At 43.9% G+C, this 22023-nt stretch overlaps 1 protein-coding gene across 1 annotated transcript in view; it reads right to left on the reverse strand.

The window, feature by feature from the left end:
• Positions 1 to 22023, reverse strand: part of LOC132407358 (hemicentin-1-like) — a 460355-nt gene that overhangs the window by 190201 nt on the left and 248131 nt on the right. The window contains exons 29-36 of the mRNA XM_059993728.1: positions 21135 to 21261; positions 20551 to 20705; positions 15548 to 15826; positions 10455 to 10736; positions 7446 to 7551; positions 5100 to 5254; positions 3200 to 3354; positions 67 to 163 (exon numbers count right to left, since the gene is read on the reverse strand). Coding sequence (XP_059849711.1) covers positions 67 to 163; positions 3200 to 3354; positions 5100 to 5254; positions 7446 to 7551; positions 10455 to 10736; positions 15548 to 15826; positions 20551 to 20705; positions 21135 to 21261 — 1356 coding nt within the window. The remainder of the gene's footprint in view (positions 1 to 66; positions 164 to 3199; positions 3355 to 5099; positions 5255 to 7445; positions 7552 to 10454; positions 10737 to 15547; positions 15827 to 20550; positions 20706 to 21134; positions 21262 to 22023) is intronic.

The raw sequence follows: 22023 nt of genomic DNA on the forward strand, positions 1-22023 counted from the left end.
CACTGTACTGGTACGTCTTTCCCAGTGAATCTTTGTTGTGTTAGGCTGATCTGCCGCAACACTTACCATACACAATTACTTTGACAGCTTGTTCAGATTCACCTGCCTCATTGGTAGCTACACAGGAATAAATGCCACCATCTCTCTGAGTCGCTCCGTTGATCTGTGAGGCAAATGGAGTTAATACAGAGGTGTTAGTTGAAATGGGACAACTCTGGTTTTGAGGCTCTGTTAGTTTCTTGGATTTCCCCCAGTCAGTCCTTTCTGCACTCCCAACCCATTGTCTGTCAATAATTTTCTCTCTCTCGCTCTCTCTCACCCATCCTGTCCATCAGTCAGTCTCTCCACTACCACCCCCCCACCCCCGCCCCTCAGTCTCTCAGTGTCCATGTTCTGTTCTGTCAATATGTGGATGCTGGAAACCAAAGCAACACACACACAATGCTGGAGGAACTCAGCAGGCCAAGCAGCATCTATGGAAAAGAGGAAAAGAGTAAACAGTCGAAGCCTTGGGCCGAGACCCTGTCCTGGTGAAGGGTTTTGGCCAGAAGTGTTGACTGTGTACTCTTTTGCAGAGATGCTGCCTGGCCTACTGGGTTCCTCCAGCATTTTGTGTGTGTTGTCTATCCATCAGACTCTCTTTCTCTCATTCTTCCTCTCTCCTATTGTCTGTCATTCATTCTGTCTCTCTCCCACTTCCCCACTGTTTGTGAGCAAATCTCTCTCCCTCCCCCACTATCTGCCAGTTCCTCTTCCCACTGTTGGTCAATCTCTCTTTCTCTCAATTACTTTCCCAACATAAATATTTCTTGATTTTCCCTAAGAGACTGAAACTGTCCTTTCCTTTGTCATAAAGCACATTTGCTTCACCAGATAATGTTAACTGATGCCTAGTGATAATGTTATAACAGGGCAATTCTCATAATCCAGTTCACTCGGGCCTTGGTGTAATTCGACTGCAGGTTTTCCAGACTATTGCACGTTTCAACATGAATTCACTAACTTTTTTTTAATTTACTTCTATAGATGCTGCATGGTAATGTAATTAAAATCCAAATGAGCATGGGAAATGGGATGCTGTCAGTCTGATGGAGTAGGGGAAACAGAGGTCCTATGAGTCGGATTGGGAGAGTAGGAGCCGAGGCCCTGAAGAGGAGATGGGAGTGTAGGGAAAGAGTCCCGGTGAGGGAAAAGATGACAGGAGGCAGGGCCCCAACAGGTTGTGATGAAAAGGAATGCTGGAGCCAGGGCCCTAGTGGGTGGATGGGAGTGTAGGAAAGGAGTCCTGGTGAGGGAAAAGATGACTGGAAGCAGGGCCCCCAGCAAGTCATGAATGTGGGGACTGGATGCAACAAAGCGTGGGCAGTGGGACCCAGGAAGTGAGAGGGAGGACAGCAAATACCAGCACATACCAAACTATTGAGATTTCCAAAGGATTGGACAATAGATTATCCTTAATATTTTATCACTTTCAGGAAGTTTTCAAGATCCAACCGCAGCTCCTGAATGGACAGACTCGTGTCTGCCCCTCCTGGGCCGCCCTTCATCCTGCTCTGACAAAAACCAATTAGAAGTGTGAAGAGGAAAGCACCTGCCATACGAAACAACAAACTTTCAACAGGTAATCAGTTAAAATTAATTGTCAAGTTAGGTTGACTTTTGCTGGTTGGCATTGTATGAACACCTGTGGTATAAATGAGCACGCAGTGACGTGTTTGTACAGTCTTAGCCATGGGGCCGGGGAGATATTCGTCTGGAAACTGGCACTTCACCCTCCCAAGTCCAAATGATCCATCAGCCACCTCATTATATTAATCCCACTTAGATTCCAATTCCCATTTCTGTACCGACTTGTCGGTCCATGGGCTCCACTTGTGCCAAGATGAGGCCACCCTCAGGGTGGAGGAGCAACACCTTGTATTCCATCTGGGTAGCCTCCAACCTGACAGTTTGAAAATCAAGGTGATAGGTGAAGCTGTGAGGTAGCAGGGGTGAAGTAAAGAGCTGGGAAGTTGATTAGAGAAAGAGGGACAGGGCTGGAGAAGGGGGAATCACATCTTTCTCTCCACCCCACTTTCTGGTTTTGGCAGGGATTGCTGTCTACGCAACTCCCTAGTCCATTTGCCCCTCTCCACTGATCTCCTTCCTGGCACTTATCCTTGCAAGCGGAACAAGTGCCACACCTGCCCCTACACCTCCTCCCTCACTACTATTCAGGGCCCCAAACAGTCCTTCCAGGTGAGGTAATACTTCACCTGTGAGTCTGTTGGGGTCACATACTGTATCCGGTGCTCCCGGTGTGGCCTCCAGTAAATCGGTGAGACCCAACAAAGACTGGGAGACTGCTTTGCTGAGCACCTATGTTCTGTTCACCAGAAAAAGCAGGATCTCCCAGAGGCCACCCATTTTAATTCCACATCCCATTCCCATTCCAACATGTCAGTCCATGGCCTCCTCTACTGTGCGATGAGGCCACACTCAGGTTGGAGGAACAACACCTTATATTCCATCTGGGTAGCCTCCTACCTGATGGCATGATTATCAATTTCTCCTACCAGGTTAAAAAAATTCCCTCCCCCTCCTCTCTTCTATTCCCCACTCTGGCTTTTTACCTCTTCTCATCTGCCTCTCACTTCCTCCTGGATCCCTCCTCCTTCCCTTTTCTCTGAGCTCCACCCTCCTCTCCTATCAGAATCCTTCTTTTCTCCAGCCCTTGACCTTTCCCACCCACCTGGCTTCACCAGTCACCTTCCAGCTAGCCTCCTTCCCCTCCCCCCGCCCTTCTCCGTCCTGAAGAAAGATCTTGGCCTGAAACATCAATTGTTTATTTATTTACTCAGATGCCCCCTGACCTGTTGAGTTCCTCCAGCAGTTTGTGTGTGTTGCTTTGCTATTAAAAAATAAATCCCCAGATTTTCGTCTACACACCCCCACCCCAGATGCCACCGCTCACCTACTCACCAGACCAGATCAATTTGTGCTGATCAATTAGCCTACCATCAATGAACACACAGTTTCCTCCAGGTGTATTCCCAAAGATGCAGGAGAAAATCCATGCATTCGCGGGGGGGGTACGTGAAAACTTGACACAGACGACACTCTAGGACTCAGGGCTCTGGTGCTGTCGGAATCCCCTCTGCCTGGAATCTGACATCCAAAGAAGATTCTATAACTGTGTGAGTCAAAAGTCAGTACTTACCTTAAGGCTCCCATTTGTTCTGCTGAGCACCTGTCCGTCCTTCAGCCACGTAATCAAAGGTGTTGGGGTTCCAGTAACAGCACACTCCAATGCAACAGACTGACCAGTCATGACGGACAAACTCTCAGCTCCCAAAATCCTCACCACTGGGGGGACTAGATACCAAATAAAGTCAATAATTAGGGTAATTGATCAAAGCAAATTAAGCAGACTGGAACAAGCAATTAATATAGATGAAATTGCACCCATAAAAGGCAGGTGACAAATATTTTGTACTAAGTGCTTTGCCATTCTAATATTTTATTAAAATATGAATATACACTCAGTGGTCACTTTATTAGGTAGCTCCTGCACCCAGTAAGGTGGTCACTGCGTGAATGTGTGCTCATGATCTTTTGCTGCTGTAGTCCAACCACTTCAAAGTTCAATGTGACATGCATTCAGAGATGTTCTTCTGCACACTACAGTTATAATGCACGGTTATTTGAGTTACTGTCGCCGTCCTGTCAGCTCAGTCCAGCCTGGCCATTCTCCTCAGCCCTCTCATTAACAAAGCATTTTTCCCCCACACAACTGCAGCTCACTGGATGTCTTTTTTATTTTGTTTTTTTTTTGCACCATTCTCTGTAAACGCCAGAGGCTGTGATGCATGAAATCTCAGGAGCTCAGTATTTTCTGAGATACTCAAACCACCCCATCTGGCACCAACAATCATTCCATGGTCAAAGTCGCTTAGATCACACTTCTTCCTCATTCTGATGTTTGCTCTGAACAATGACTGAACCTTTTGACCATGTCAGCATGCTTTTATGCATTGAGTTGCTGCCACATGATTGTTTGATTAGATATTTGCATTAATGAGTAGGGGTACAGGTGCACCTAATAAAGTGGCCACTGAGTGTAGGTTTGTTAAAAATTGTGTATTTCAGCGTGTATCCATATGCACAGCAGAACATAGGAGCAGGAGGCACCACACTGCCTAATTGGCTGCTCCATTGAGATCACGGCCAATCTTACCTTGACCTCAACTCCACTTCCCTGGCTGTTTCCTATAGCTCAGAAATCTTAATATACTCAAGGCTGAAACAGCAACACAAATCAAATCCAGAGGCAAAAGCAGTTAGATTGAAACCAGCTTTTTTTTATATGTGAATACTGTTTCACTGCAGTATTATTTGGGTTATCACTGTTCAAAGTACTCTCACTGTTCAAAATTGATTGCTCCATCCATAAAAATGAAAAGATTTAAGGCTGAGCTGCAAAGGACTGAGACCCTGGGGGCTAATTTCCAGAAACATGGACTTCAGGTGATGTATTGTTAAACCTTTAGAGTTTGCCAGACAGGATTTGAAAGACAAACTTAAATTCAATTCGCATCTTCAGCAGTGTCTGGATGTCCCTTAGTACTTCAGAGCCAACAAAGCCCCTCTAGTACAGTATCTGATATATTGTGAGGATCTTTACCTTTGTGGGAAAGGAGAGAGCTTGCTTATAAGATTGGCACCGAATCTGGCAAAAAAAGTCACAATAAAATGTTACTTCAGCCCTCACATTGGAGGACAGGAAATCAGAAAGTTTCAGGCACTAAAGCATTTGGATACATATCGACTGCATCTGAGAAAGATTGGACTTGAGTGATTTAAAAGATGTTTTCCCTTTCATCTCTCAGTTCTATCTGGAAAATAGAGGGAGCAACTCCCACATTTATGAAAAAGTTATTAAATTTAAAATCAAGGAACTTATTGAGCATGTTTTCAAAGTAATTCGAGAATGGTACACATCTCCCTGGAATATTGCACTGCTGATATGAACAAGCATTTTTGATTGTAACCCTTACATGGCATGGATGATCAAGGTTAAATCACAATCACAAATTGTTGCAGTTTTATAAGTGTTGTACCATGGACTGTGACATCAAACTCTCCTCTCTCTTCGCCTGCCTCATTTTTGGCTAGGCAGACATAGTGGCCCTCATCCATCAGCCTCGTGCGGCCAATAAAGAGTCTGCTCTGGTCACCGTCCAGCTCCGTAAGTGGAACACTGTTCCTCAGCCACCTGACAGACAGGAAGGAAGAAATCAAGCTCTGTTACACAAGATAAAGTCAGATATTCACAACAATGATAAGTCCTGTTTGGAACTGGACTGAAGACTGTCTGCCTCAAAGAGTGAAAATACTCTTAATAACCATGAACAGAGTGACATTTACACTTGTAAGATTACAAATCATAGGAGCAGAATCAGAAAGACATGAGACTGTGTAAAAATCTAAGTTCTTCAAAATGAATGAGAAGAAAAATCACCCAGATGTTACTGGGGATCTGGAAATCACTGATGGAAGGGTAGGAGAGGGAGAAAATATCATCATATTTAAACAGCACTTGGGGATGGGGCTGCAGAGTTGTAGCCGGCAAGGGCAAGGTGAGAGAGGCAGGTACAATAAGGAGATTTAACAAACTATTAGGTCGGCACATGGATGAGAGAAAAATGGAGGGCTACATGAGAGAGAAAGGTTAGCTTGAACTTAAGAGTACATTAAAAACCAGCGGAACATCGTAGGCCAAAGGGCCTATCGTGTGCTGTAAAGCTCTGTGTTCTGTGTTTAATGAGTGCTGAAGGTTAGGTAGCTCTTCTTGGATAAGCACAGACACAGCAGGCCAAATGGCCTCCATTAGGTCATTAATCTTCATTAATTTTGCAATCCACTGAGCGTTTCCTGTTAGTTGTATTCTTATCAAAGAATGAGCATTTACCTGACCATAAGACAATAGAGCCACAGAGACAGGCCCTTCAGCCCATCTAGTCCATGTCAAACTGTTATTCTGCACAGACCATCAACCCACACGTGGACTGTAGCTCTCCATAACCCCCCAGCCGTGTACCTATTCAAACCTTTCTTAAATGTTGCAATCAAACCGTCATCCACCACTTCTGCTGGCAGCTGATTCCACACTCAAGAGCTTAAGAGTCCGTGTTAAGACCACAACTGCCTATTCATATCACCGTGGGCCAAAATCTGCTTCAGACTAAAAGAAAAATGGGCCCGACATGAGTGTCAAACACAGGAACTGGCCATGTGGTCCACTGAGTCCACTCCAACTTTCAGACACTAATACCACAGTGATCCCATTTTTGATTCCCTCCACATTCCCATCAATTCTATCCTACCACTCATCCACGGGTTACGGCAACCCATTAACCTACTAACCTGCGTGTCTTTGGGATGTGGAAGGAAACGCTCACCATTCTAGGGAGAACATGTTTGGATTTTTGGTAAGGAATCACACTGAGGCAGAGAACACCGATCCAACCAGCAACATTCCAATATTACAGTTAGAATTAATTTATAAAAACCTTGCTTTAATGGCTGCTAAAGACAGGATCTCCTGGTGACCACCCATTTCACTTCCCCTTCCCTTTCCTATTCTGACATGTCTGTCCATGGCCCCCTCCACTGCCAAACATAGGTTGGGGGAGCAAAACCACATGTCCCATCTAGGTAGCATCAAACCTGATAGCTTGAACATTGATTTCTCCAGCTTCTGGAAATTGCTTCCGCCTCCACCCCCCCAATCCTTCTTTCTTTTTCTATTCATCATTCTGATTACCCTCTCACCCTTTCTCTTCTCCTCACAGGCCCATCACCTCTCTCTGGTAACCCTCCTCCTTCCCTTTCCTCCATGGTCCACCGTCTTCTCCTATCAGATTCCTCCTTCTTCAGCCCTTTACCTCTTCCACCTATCCCATCCCAGCTTCTTACCTCATTCCCTCTCTCCGAACCCCCACCTTACCCCCTCACCTGGTCTCTCTGATCACCTGGCACTCCTTCCCCTTCCCCCACCTTCTCATCTTGGCTTCTCCTTTCCCACCTTCCTTTCCAGTCCTGATGAAGAGCCTCGGTCAGTAACCTCAACTCCATAGATGCTGTTCGACTTGTCAAGATCTCCCAGCTTGAGTGTGTCGCTCAAGGTTTGCAGCATCTTCAGCACGTCATGTGTTTAACATTCCAGTGTACATTGGGAATGTACGAAGTTCTCTTTACAGATGAAGAAAATTGACTCTTGGCTGTTCCAACACCATACTCAATTAGCCTTGTTCGCTTCTACAGCCAGCATCCAATGTCTTGCACGTTCACCGTCCGCGTGGGACACACCACAGAGAGATGTATCAGAATTGACAATGACATGCAAATGATTACCATGAGCATCTTCTGTAAGCAATTATCCAGAGATGAGAATAGGAACTCACGTTATTTTTGGTGGTGGGTGACCAGTTGCTTGACAAGACAGCTCCAGTGGGTTATCAAGGGTCACGGTCACATCAGAAGACTCTCCAATCAGTAGTTGAGGAGGGACTGTGGATACAATTGACAGCAGCATTTCACATAGGGAACAATATATTGACAACCTTCTCTTTTGGTTAGCATCTCCTTGAGAAAAGATGGGACATTTTTATCCAAAAAAAGTCCTTTCTTAGAGTTATAGAGTGATAGAGCACAGAAACAGGCCCATTAACCTAACCTGTCCATGCCAACCAAAAAGCCCATCCAAGCTACTCCCATTTCTCCATATTTTCCCCTTGTCCTTCTAGACCAGGGGTTCCCAACCTGGGGTCCTTGGACCCTTTGTTTAATGGTGTTGGTCCATGGCATCAAAAAAAAGGTCAAGAACCTCTGTTAGACCTTTCCGGACCATCTACCTGTCCAAATGTGTATTTTTTTAATGCTGCTGTTTTAATTGCCTCAACTACTTCCTCTGGCAGTTTGTTCCATTCACACACCACACTATGCTTGAAGATGTTGCCCCTCAGGCCTCTTTTGAATCTCTCCCCTCTCATCTTAAACAGAAAATGCCCTCATTCATAGTCCACACAACTGGAAGTGGAAGTCATATTTCTCCCTTAACCACTTCCTAGCGATGAAAGGTCGCTGGCTGCATTCTCTCTCTCTCTCTCTCCCCCCCCCCCCCCCGACCCCAAGTCCATACAAATACACCCGAGAGATCACCAGGCATGGAACATCTCTTTATGCGATTAGCCACTTTATCAGAAACACTGGTTTATAGGTCTGAAACCAATTCCATTTCAGAGTTATTATTTCATTTGCTTTCACTGCTCTGACTGGCAAATCACACAAGCTACTGCATAAAAATAACCCTAATCTCACCTCAGATTTATACCCAGTCCTTTGGCCACTCTCTTTGGTTGAAACTATTTCCCCCTATTTTCACTAAATTAAGGTACATTACTTTACATGAAAGAACCTTAATTTTCACCGTCAGAGCATCACACTCAACTGTATCAAGAACATTACAGTCAAAACATGTATTGGGTAGGTTAATAGGTCATTATAAGTTGTTCTGGGGTTAGTTTGAGGTTAAATTGGGGTTGTCAGCGAACTGGAAAGGCCTATTCCAGGTGGTATCTCAGAACTAATTAAATTCACCCCTTCAAACAGTGACCTTTTGCAGCCACACAGTTCCCAAGGTCCTAAGGCCTTGGTTCAGCAGCAAGCCTGCAATTAGAAAAGGCCACAACTGGAGACGGGGCCTTCAGATGATCCCCCCAAGGGTGTTCACTTGGCAGCCTTTGACAAAGTGGCCAATGTACATTAGAAATTTTTAACAAATTAAGAATAGATTTTTTTGAAAAAGCATCGAGTTACCTTTAATTAATTTAAAACATTTCAATTATAGAGGTGATGTAAAAGGCAAGCTTTTTTTTCCCACACAGACAATGGTAGGTGCCTGGAATTGGTTACCATGGTTACAATGGAAGCAGGCAGTTTGGTGGAGTTTAAGAGGGTTTTAGATAGGTGCACAAATACAAAGGAAATGGAGGAATGTGGAAGATGCACAGGAGGAGAACATTTATTATAAGAATGGCATCAAGATTGACACAAGATTGTGAGCTGAAGGGCCTGTACTGTTTTATGTTCTATGTGAGAAATAAACAAATATAAACAAGTCACTTATCTAAATTTAACTTTATAATCAAAATCCCAAGCAAACGATCAGTGGGCCTGTGTCAGATCCATCACTTTTGGCTGGTGTACAACGGAGGGTCCAAATGCAAACTGTACCCAGCCCATTGGCTCAGTAAGTTACAGAAAGCTCCTACCCTCAAAGTGAGCGCAAAGACAGTGTAAGAGATTAAATTCTCCTGCATCTTATCTCCAGCACACTCTATACTTGCTCTTTACCATGTGCAGGTATAGAAGTCAGGAACAATTTGACACACAGCTAGTGGTTCCCTATGGATTTGCCAGCCGATTAAGTTCTGTATTGTGGACTCTCACTCACTGACACCAACTCATATTCAATTCCAGGCAAAAAGCAAAGAGACTTCCAATAAATCTGCAAGGGTTAAACCTGTAGGCCAGATTGAAGCTACTTTGTTGTGGCGTGCTGGGAAGGCAGCATTAAGAAGAGGGACGCCTCACGTCTGCCGGGGTTAGGACTGAGCTTAAGTTACCACTCAATGCACTTTAGTAAACTATTTAAGAACTTTTTAAAAGCTATTTATTAATGCTTTTTGGGAGGGTGATTTTAGATGCATATCATATTTATACTGAGTTAAATACTGTATGTAATTAGTTTTGCTACAATAAGTGTATGGGACACTGGAAAAATGTTGAATTTCCCCTTGGGGATGAATAAAGTATCTATCTATCTTTCTATATCTGGTCTCCTAACCGTAAGCCCATGAGGTATAGGAGCAGAATTAGCCAATTTGGCCCATCGAGTCTGCTCCACTATTCCATCATGGTTGATCATTACCCCTTTCAAATCCATTCTCTTGCCTACTTCCCACAACCTTCGACACCCTTGTCAATCAAGAACCTATCAACCTTTGCTTTAAAAATACCCAAAGACTTGCTATCTGAGGCAATGAATTCCACAGATTCACCACCCCTCTAGATCAAGAAATTCCTCTCCATCTCTGTTCTAAAGAGACATTCCTCTATTCTAATGCTGCACCCTTGGTCCTAGACTCACCCACTATAGGAAATATCCTCTCCATATCCTCTCTTTCAAGGCCTTTCAATATTCTTTAAGTTTCAATGAGATACTCCCTTCATTCTTCTAAGCTCCAGTGATAGATACCCAGAGCCATCAAATGCTCCTCATACGTTACCCCTTTCTTTTGGGGAATTATTCCAATGAACCTCCTCTGGACCCTCTCCAACACTAGCATATCTCTTCTTAAATAGTGTCTTCGTCTTTCTTAGCAATATCTTTTCAATAGAACTTTGCCTACCTAAGATGTCCGTGGTGTAATGAAGTTGTTGCTCTCCCGCAGCATTGCGAGCTATACATACATAGGTGCCAGCGTCATTTGCTTCAGCATTCTTAATCTTAAGGGTCTTCCCTCCGGCCAGTAACTGAATTCTGTCATTGCCCATCAGCAGGGCACCATCTTTGAGCCATGAGAGGTCAGGAGGTGGGTAACCACTTGGAGAACACTTCAGGATCAACGAATGGCCAATGACAACTTTTTTCTTTGAAGATCGGCCCGAGTTCTCATCAAAGCTGGGTGGAACTAAAGAGGGGGAAAAGAGACAAATTAACCCCTAGCCACGAATGACAAGCCAATGTCATATAGATTTAAAAAGCAGAAAAATAGGCTGAAAGATTAAAGAATAGCTTTGCTTTGTCACGCTTACATTGAAACACACAGTGAAATGCATTGAGCAAACACGAGGAAATCTGCAGATGCTGGAAATTCAAACAACAACACACACAAAATGCTGGTGGAACACAGCAGGCCAGGCAGCATCTCCCTATAGTGCTTCTCCCTATAGATGGCTTCATCCCACCCCCTCCGGTCTTCTCCTATCATTTCGCATTTCCCCCTCCCCCCACTACTTTCAAATCTCTTACTTTCTTTCCTTTCGGTTAGTCCTGACGAAGGGTCTCGGCCCGAAACGTCGACAGCGCTTCTCCCTATAGATGCTGCCTGGCCTGCTGTGTTCCACCAGCATTTTGTGTGTGTTGTTGAGTGAAATGCATTGGTTGCGTTAATGACCAACACAGTCCAAGGATGTGCTGGGGGTGGCAGGCAAATGCTGCCCACTCTTCCAGGACCAACATAGCATGCCAGCAATTTACTAACCCTAACCCATATAGTGCTGTGCAAAAGTCTTAGGCACCCTAACTATCCATATATGTGTCCAAGAGTTTTGCATAGTACTGCATTTGTCAACACGTAGTGGAGAGAATGTTTGTTCATCTGATGTGAGCAAAGGATGCTGGGAATGGTGAGAGTAGAGCACTGTGGGAGGGGTGGGTGCAGACACACCCAGTCCTGAGACACCAGGCAAGGTCATCTGATTCCAAACAATTGGTTTATTGATCATTACAGAATGTCTCTCTGGTGCTTCCCACTCCCTCTCCTCTCCCTCCCCTCTCCCCAACTATGATTCCCCTCTCCTTGCCCCCTTCCCACTCTCAGTCCACAATAGAGATTCATATCAGAATCAGGTTTATCATCACTCACATATGTTGTGAAAGTTATTTTCTATTACGGCAGCAATACAGTGCAATATGTAAAATTACAGTACTGTGCAAAAGCCTTAGGCACCTTTGTTATATATGTTGCTAAGACCTTTGCACAGTATTGTATGTCTTTTGGAATGTGGGAGAAAACCAGAGCACCCAGAAGAAATGCAAATGGTCACGGGAAGAACGTACAAATTCCTTACAGGCAGTGGCAGGATTTGAACCCCAATATTGCTATCACAGGCACTGTAAAACATTACACTAACTGGTACACTGCCATACAGCCCCTGTTCACAAAGCACTGCTTAATACAATCAATATTTCTGTATTTGTTCATATTTTACTGAACTTTACTTGGGACAATGACAAAGCAAAGTATAATATTAAAGGTAAGACTCTTGGCAGTGTGGAGGATTAGCGAGATCTTGGTTCCTTGTCCAAAGGACACTCAAAGCTACTGTGCAGGTTGACAGTGTTGTTAAGAAGGCTTATGGTGTGTTGACTTTCATCAACCATGGGGTTGAGTTCAAGAGCTGTGAGGTAATGTTAAAGCTATACACAAGGGGTGATTGACAAGATTGTGGCCTAAGGTAGGAGTCAATTTTAGAAAACCTAGCACATTTATTTTTCCTACATTTACACACTTAGTCCAGCGGTCGTGGAGCATACGGATCCCTTCTTTGTAGAAGTCGGTGTCTTGGACCTCCAGAAGTGGTCCACTGCAGGGTGATTGATAAGTTCGTGGCCTACGGTAGTTAATAATATATCAACTTCAAACTTTCTGCATTTTCACTCAGAGTTGAACTGCACGTGCATGTAATGAGAGCTGTATAACTCTTAGGTCACGAACTTATCAATCACCCCTGCTGTGAACCACCTGGAGGTCCAAGACGCTCTCGTTACATGCACGTGCAGTTCAACTCTTTGAGTGATAATGCAGAAAGTTTGAAATTAATAACTCATCTCCTTCTACCTTAGGCCACAAACTTATCAATCACCCCTGCTGTGGACCACTTCTACAAAGAAGGGATCCGTATGCTCCACGGTCACTGGACTGAGTGTGTATATGTAGGAGGGGACTAGGTTGCAAAATAAATGAGCTAGGTTTTCTAAAATTGACTCTTTCTACCTTAGGCCACAAACTTATCAATCACCCCTCGTAAGACCTTGGTCAGACCCCACTTGGAGTACTGTGCTCAATTCTGGCTACTTCACTATAGGAAGAATGTGGATACTATAGAGAGAGTGCAGAGGAGATTTGTAAGTCTGGATTTGAGAGCATGCCTTATGAGTATAAATTGCGTGAACTTGACCTTTTCTCCTTGGAGCGATGGAGGATGAGAGGCATCCTGATAGAGGTGTATAAGATGATGAGAAGCATTGATTGTGTGGATGGCCAGAGGCTTTTTCCCAGGGCTGAAATGACTAACACAAGGGGGCACAGTTTTAAGATGCTAGGAAAGAGGTAGAGAAGGGATGTCAGGGGTAAGTTTTTCACACTGAGAGTAGTGAGTGCATGGAATGCTCTGCCAGCAATGGTGGTGGAGCCGGAGTCTTTTTAGAGACTCTTAGATAGGTACATGGAGCTTAGAAAAATAGAGGCTATGCGGTGGGGAAATTCTAGGCAGTTTCTAGTGGACGTTACATGGTCGGCATAACATTGCCGGCTGAAGGGCCTGTAATGTGCTGTAGATTTCTATGATTCTATGATTAATAATGAAAAATATAGTATTCTAAAACTTAAATAGATTTTTAAAAATTATTTTATACAGCAATCTATACAATTTGTCTGGAATTCTGGATTTATAAAACAAGAGATTTTTGCCACAGGATACGTCATGTTTACCAGCTCCCACCCTGTACTGTGCCATTAATAGGTGCATTTCCAGTTACTCCCGGCCGATATTCCTGCTGTAATTCAGGGAACCAACTCCAATTTTAGCATTTCTACCACTCCTCCCTTAAGGCTAACTGATCCAGTTCTAGAATCAAAAAGTGGCTGAAGTACAGAAAGCGCCATTCAGCCCGTTGTGCGGCACCCTCCCAGAGCAATTCCCCAGTCCTTCTCCCCAGCCCTTTCTGTGTAGCCCTGCAGATGCCTCTTCACCAGGTATTTATCCAGTTCACAGAGGAACCTGTCTTCACCACATCTGCAGGCAGTACTTTCCAGCTTGTCTGCATGCTACATAGAGAAAGCTTTTCCTCACATCACTGAGAACAGAATGCTGCATCACTCTTCCGTGAATGCACTGAACAATGCAATATTTTGTGACTCCTTCGGAACATCCCTTGCCCTCTTGGCCGTGAATAACCACTGAATGGTGAGAGTTTAATAGCGGTGCCAACAATCACATCCACATGAAAGTGTGTGAGGGCAAAAGGCCTGACCACTTGCAGCAAGCTGTAAAATTGGGAATGAAATGGATTTTAAAACTGCTGTGAACATACGATTTTGGGCCAAACAACTGTCACTCAAAGTCACCACAAGAGCTGTGTAACCATCTAATGTGTTAGAAATTTATCTTTATTCTTGAAGAGATGTTTCCTCATAAATGTACTGAACTTGCCCTTCACAACTTTGAATCAAAAACGCCTTGTCATAAACAGCTTCTTTTTCATTTTTCCTATGCTGTAAACATCTATAAGGTCACCTCTTGCTCAAGCTTTAGTGCCCCATTTTCCAACTGCTCCTTAATGCTAACAAGATACTTCTGTGGCCTGTTTTGGTTGTGCTACACGCAGTACCTTCTTTCTGTAATATATTTATGTGGGTGCCTTTTAATATGAAAAAGTAGTAAATGGTAATAACTGCCTTTGACCTTATTACAAATTCCAGAGACACACTCAAGACAGTCACTGCATAAAGTGAAATCACTTTCTTTTATAATCAGCTTCCGTTTAAAAGTGAAAATGTGTTTGGTGTGTGTGTGAGTGTGTGTGTGAGTGTGAGTGTGAGTGTGTGTGTGTGTGTGTGTGTGTGTGTGTGTGCGTGAGTGTGTGAGCATGTCTGTGTGTGTGTGAGTGTGTCTGTGTGCATGCGCGCGTGTTTTTACTCAAACGAAAACAAACAGCAAGGGGAAACTCATTGGGTGATAAGCTTTAGATTCATTTTCCAGAGATCAAGATATGAAAGCATAAACTGTGCGAAGGTTTGCTCTTCACAACAGGCTAAAATCAGGAGCAAAGTATTGACGCATCAGAAATCTTAAAGAAAAACCAGAAACATACCCTGTTTTCAATGCTACCATCAGGTACAGAAGCCTGAAGGCATACAGTCAATAATTCAGGAACAGCTTCTTCCCCTCTGCCATCTGATTTCTAAATGGACATTGAACCTATGAATACTACCTCACTACTTCTTTATTTCTATTTTTGCACTCCTTATTTAATTTAACTATTTATATACTTACTGTAATGCACAGTTTTTTTCCTCTATTATTATCTACTGCATTGTACTGCTACCGCAAAGTCAACACATTTCACAAAATATGCCAGTGATATTAAACCTGATTCTGATAAATAACCATCAGGTCAGGCAACATCTGTGCAGAGAGAAGAGCTAACTTTACAAATCTTCCATACAGAAAGATGAACTATTTTTTCTCCACAGCTGCTGCCTGACCAACCGAGTATTTCAATAATAGTTTGCCTAATTTTTAAATCAACCTCTCCTCAGCCAGTCCCTCAAGTCCTGACAACACAATCATAAATCATTCCTAACTCACATTGGCTTAACTCTACCCAACTCTACAATCTGGACTTGTACTAAGTGAGACTATACAACTGGAATGAAGATTCCAATGTCTACATTCTGATCAATGCCGGTGGAGAACTTGAGGTTAATGAACTTACGGTAAACCTGCACTTTGTATAACTTCTTGACGCTCCCTGCAATGTTCCTGGCCCGACACGTATACCATCCTGCATCAGATGCCTGAGCCCTGTTAACCTGCAGCAGCCGACCTCTCTCCACATATGTCATTTTGGGGCTGGATACAATGGGACGATTATCCTTCAGCCATGTTATCCCAGGAGCTGGAACACCGTGAGAATCGCACTCTAGACTGATGTGGCTGTTCAGGTGAACATTCACCTCTTTGGTAGCATTGGCTCCTCGGATTGTTGGAGGAACTGGAAGAAAAGAACAAACACCTTTTATGTGGCACCTCATGACACTATAATCACAGTTGCAATGCTGAACTCTACAGGAAATCTGCAAACTGAAAACAGGGATAATGGTTTACAGACAAGCATTCAGCCATAATGCCACACTATCCATTAAACCTATGCTGAAATACACTGTTGGAAACTACTGTTTTTTTAAAATAATATTTTATAAGATTTGAGGTTTTTCTAAACAAACATGTATTTTTCACACTCACTGGCAGAAAGTGGTACAGCAGCTAAACTAATGGTTTATCATCCTTCTCATTTTCCATTGGCTAATTATTAGCATATTACACATGTGATGTAATTGTTTTAATTATACAGTCTATTAACCGCTTTATTCCTGTCTAAGGAGTTTTCCTTTTCTTATAAAAGTGATAGATTTTTCAGAGGTTCCATCTTGGCCTCTTCTTTATTCCTTTGTCTTCACATTCATACACCCCTTAGCATCATTTCTCAGCTCTTTAGTTAGTTAGCTTAGTATTTGTATGTCTTTTTGTACTCTAAAATAAACTGTAGTCTTGGAATTTAAACTGCTCGTCATTCCTGACTCCAGGAAGAAACCTAAGGATCAGAAGATAAATGGAGATCCAACGGAGATTTGCTGTTTTATTATCAACTGAGAACCTTTATGCTTTTTTCTATTGAGACTACCACAGTTCATTATCGGACATTTAGCTGTATGGTAAAGGGTTCATCTTTCTGTGTGTGTTGAATGTCTTCACCAACGTGGCCTTGGGCATACGTGACCTGCTGCAGAAGCTTCAAAGTAACTGTGGGAACACAATCCAAGTGTGAGAACACTGCACAATCATGAGAACATGGAAGCTGCTTGACCACAGGGACGGGACTCGTGAAGTGTGGCGACAAGTGATGACTGGATTCGTGGTTTGAGCTGGTGCTGATGTATTTGTCCAGCTGATGCAGCATTTTATATTACTGGAGCGGTCAGGCCTGAGAATTTCACCAGGGCCTCGCCAACGGGCTGGATCGTGAACAGTGCTGCAGATTGAGCAGACCAGGAGATGTGCTGCAGTGGAGAGGGCGCCCACGCACACCTAAGTAAACATTTTAATACTTGCTCTGTTCTGTCCTGGTAAACAAAGTTTTGAAACAGATAAGGAGAATTTGTGTCAGGGTGGCATCTATGAACAAGCCTATTAATGAGGCTGCTTCCTTGAAATGGCAAAACAAGAATTTTCTATTATGTAAGTATAATTTTAGAAATAGAGGGTAAATAAAATTTGTAAACAAACCAAAGGATTTATCTCTGAAGAAATCTGATTGTTCCTTTGGCTGGTACACATATTGGGGTGCAACACAGGATAATGGAATATGATTTCTCTTTTCCTGGGGTGGGAGAAGGCTCTTTGAACCTTGCCTGTCTTAAGAAATCAGTGAAAGCCAAAGCAAACTTTGGAACTCTGACGAAAACAGAGCACGCAGGTCGGACTGTAGAGAGTGAAACAGTTAACCTTTCAGATCAGTATCTTTTCAGCAGGACTGACCTGAAGCATTGACTTTCTGTCTGCCTAATGGAAGGTGACGTTATCCCAAGTTCTGGCTAAGTGCTACCCATCTGCAGTGCAGCTGTTGCACAGAATGCCAGGTGTTTGTTGCATGCGACAGACCCTGAGATTCTGCGCATTTGCAGCAGCTCCCTCGGGGAGTATACGATCATTTCTTAGCACTTAAAGCAAATGCTGGACATTAAATATTTAGACAGTTTATATTTTGGATCTACTTTAATACTGGCCCATTTAGTCTAGCTCAATCCACCGTGTAATGATTTGATCTCTGTGCAAGGCAAGCTTTTCACAGTATCATGGTACATGTGACAATAACAAACCAATACCGATACTGAACAGTAGAACCCGAAATGGATTTTGCTGCGACTGCCACAACAGACAAGCCATCAGGATGGTGATGGGAAATACACCATTAAGAGCAGAAAACAATTATGAGTATGGTGCCATAACTTGAGGAACTGGGTTTCAGAGGGCGGTTGGGCAGGCCAACACTATTCATTGGATGTGGCAGACTGAGGTGTGATCTTATGGAGTTTTATAAACTCATGAGGGGCAGAGAGAGAGTGAAGGCACACGACCTTTTCCCTCGAGTTGGGGAGTCACGAACAAGAGGGCGGAGATTTTCGGTGGGAGTTGACATGAAGAATCTGAAGCTTTTTCAAACATAGAGTAGTGTGTATATGGAAGGAGTTGCCAGAGGAAATGGTTGAGGCAGTTACAATAACGAGATTTGTATGACATTTAGGCAGGTACATGAATAAGAAAAACTGAGAGGGATATGGGTCAGACGGACCAAGTGGGACTGGCTTAGAATAGGAGAGTTGGGCCAATTGAAGTACGCAGTATGACTGTAACACTGGATATGCATTTAGCTCATTTTGCCAGTGATCACCGATGGAGATTTTTAAGCAGAGACCTTTGGAAAGAAACTCAGAGCAGACAGCCAGAGTGATGTAAAGACTTTGCAATCCAAGAATAGAAAGGCCAATTACAACACCTCGACTTCTGTCCTGGCTGAGATCATCTCTGAACAATGTGTACTTGCATGGGAATATTTAACTTCACCTTCAGTTTAATGGTGGACAGAGTGGGTGGCTAAGATGCTCTCTCTCTATCCCCCATTCCATTTATAGAATGAATAAAGAAACTTTCAACTTCAGTTTAGATGCCTCTTCCACTGTTCTTCCTCTATCAACTGCCCTGGCTGGAATGGGAAGTTTTACATACAGTTTCCCCACATTACCAATCAAAGTCCAGTGATGGCTCCTCTTTCCCTTTAGAGTGAAGGCCCAAGAAAATGGTCAAAATATCTCTTAATGAACAGGTTCAGCGGGCCCTGAAGGCTTTGGAATAGACCGCAGTTTGGACCCTCAGTCTACACAGCTGTTGGGCCAAGTGGAAGAGGGGAAAGAATTCCAAAAATTCGGTTGGATTTAAGCCAGAGTTAAGGAACAATGTTTGAAAGTTAATCTTCCATCCCACAAGTCTGTCTGAATACTCCTACTCAACAATAGCAAGTGATCAGGTCATCGTCCAAATCGAGCCCACACAAAGCTGCCTCCTGCGTGATGACTCAGTAATCTGCAATGGCTGACTGCCTCCTCCAGTCATTTCCCCATGGACCTGAAATCATAACATCAAGTTCAACACTAATTCAATTTTGACTCTGGTAAATCGGCATGACAGAACAGCAGGCTCTGGTCTTGCCTGAGATAAGGGGTTTGCACCAGTCTCCATTCTTTGCACTACTTCAGCTCCTTATGTTTTCCCTTCACGTTCGCAAGGACACAAGCACATGTTTCACCACAAGTTCTGTTACGGACATACCGGGAAAGTACAACAGCAGTGTCTGGTGAGGCTATGTTTACCAGTGCTGTTGCGACATAAGGAAGACATTCTTAGGACATCTAGTGATAGCTGCCTCACATAACCTCACTACCATACAGTACATGTAACTTGTGCACACGACAATGAACTCAACTTTGACTTTAACATCTTGCAACCATTTTTCTTACCCTTGCCATTTCTCTCCACTGTGTCACTCCTTCCCTTCGTGTTGTCTGTTCTTTCTCTCACTTCTTCCATCTCTCTCTCCCCCTTCTCCACTATCTTTTCCTACTCTGTTCCACTCAGTCATGATATTGCCTCTTCTTCGGTCTTTTTGTAATTTCCTTCTTTTGGCAGCCTCCATTCTTTTCTCTCTCAGTCTATCAACTACCTTCTTATCTCTGCTGTGTCTCACACTCCTCCCAGAGGACCACAACTTTGTCGTAGGGTTCAGAGGCTTGCATGCCTCCATGACCTGGAGAGCCACGTTGGCTGGAGACAGGGCCTTGTGCTTTGATTCTTGGTAGGGTCACCCTTGCCAAAGAGGTCAAAGGCTAGAGGCCAGACTGAGAGTCATCCGCCGACCCTCCAGGTTTGGGGGTGTGTACCTGTTTGGACCCGCCCCTCTGCTGACTCCTCCCACAGACCCCTGTATAAAGGCGATTGGAGGCACTGCTCCCCCCCCACCCAGTCTCCGAGATGCTCCATTTTGCTGCTAATAAAAGCCTATCGTTCGCCTCCCGTCTCTAAGAGTTATTGATGGTGCATCAGGGGGCTTCAGCTCAAGGCCAACATCCCTCGTTGGTCCAAAAAAATATTGTTATGGAAACAGCAGTGACGATGGAAGACCTTCAGTGCTGCCCTGTGTCAGTGCAGTGGTGTAACAGGCAATAAGTGATGTCTCACACTCTGTCTCCTCCCGCCTTCTGTTATCTGGATCTCTCCTCATTCCTTCTATTCCCTGCAATTCCTTCTCCCTCAACCTCTCACTGTTTCCTTCTCTTCCTAGAGGACACTCGCGTGTAGATCTGTCCTCTCAGATCACCGCACATCAAAGCCCATCAAAAGCAAGCAAGCCAGGCTTTAATCAGAGTGCCGCAGAATTCAAAGTCTACAAATGCGAATGTGAAGGGATGATTTCTGAGCTTTTGCTCTATTACCATGACCTGCACAAAGATTCTCCCCAGTCACTGCTGGTAAAAATGCTGCTTCACTACTTTGGCGTCACGTGGATCATGGACGATAGATAGATGTGCTGAATGCAAGCAACCTTGGAGAATGGAAGCTACCTCAAAAGGCAGTGTCAGTCGGAGCAGAGGTGTAATTTCATACCATGGACGTCAACTTTGAAGTGCTTGCTCTGCTGCCCAGCTGGATTATGGGCAGTACACTGATAGAGGCCCTGGTCCATTAGCTGAGCTGACCGAATCCGTAGTATCTGCCCCTCTTCTGTCAACTCCACGCGACCGGTGACCTGAGACAAGCCCCTAATAACCAAAAATATAACAGTCCCATTAAACAGCATTCTTTCTCTGCAATTTTAAAAATTAAAAATATTTATCTGTCTAACTCTTTATAATTTCTTTTCTCCATTATATACTATATGTACATTGTCTATTCCTATAATACAGGATCGTTCACATCAACAAACCGAGTGGTGTTAGCATCCTCAGACCATGAAACAGTCTTTATATTAAAGAATATGCTATTCCATTATTTTTCCTGAACACACACATTGAGATATTCTCTGTAATCTTGTTCGAGTGTGTGGTCTTATCTTTGGGACTTGCACAGCGTAGCTGCATTTCTGAAGATGTCGCGAATCTATTGAGCCACAGCTCAGAGGAAGGCGGATCCACAGGAGAAAAATCCAGATAAGTGTGTTAGAGGAAGATGAGGAGGATCAGGATACTCACTGGCCATCCTTACTCCATCGAATGAGCGGAAAAGGAATTCCATTGGTGCGGCACTTGAGCTCCAGCTCAGCGTTCACCAAAACAGCCAGTTCCTGAGTAATTCCAGACCGGAAGATCATGGGAGGCACTAAACAAAGAGCAGGAGACTGAAAGCATCAGCTGGAGATGAGTATCTTAAAAACTTACTTACAAGCTGGGAAGGTCCAAGGACTCTACCTCACGTCCAAACTTCTGAAAAAGGATTTAGTGCTTCTCTTAAATGTTGCAATTGAACCCTCGTCCACCACTTTCACTGGCAGCTCATTCCACACCCTCTGAGTGAAGAAACTCCACCCTGAGCTTCTACTTAAATACGTCACCTTTCACCCTTAACCTATGACCTTCAGTTCTACCCAACCTCAGTAGAAAAAAGTTCTGCTTGCAGTGTTGACAGGCATCCCACCTCTCCCGAAAGTTCCAGGAATCTCCTGCATATCGATAGCAGCTCCCTGACACCCGGAAATTGATTTTTTTGAGAGGGAGATGGAGAGGGAGAGGGAGAGGAAGAGGGAGAACGAGAGGGAGCATCCTGATTGGTCTCTCTTTGTGTTAAGTAGACCTATCAGTTTTCTCCGTCGGTGGTCTTTACAGTTGACCTCTCTCTCTCTCTTTCATTTAGTTTAGTTTAGTTCAGTTCAGTTCAGTTTAGTGTCCTGCAGCGCCATGGCAGTGTTCCAAAAAAAGAAAATATAAAACGTACTTCACCCCAGACTACACTAAAGGGTACCCCTGCCTAATAGGGGTAAAAAATAATGACAGTGTTGCTCGCTGCACTGTTTGCAACAGTGACTTTTCTATTGCCCATGGTGGGTAAAAATGTAAAAGACATGTTGAGGTGGGTTTAACAAGT

This window comes from Hypanus sabinus, chromosome 18, assembly GCF_030144855.1.
Source record: "Hypanus sabinus isolate sHypSab1 chromosome 18, sHypSab1.hap1, whole genome shotgun sequence".
NCBI lineage: Eukaryota > Metazoa > Chordata > Chondrichthyes > Myliobatiformes > Dasyatidae > Hypanus > Hypanus sabinus.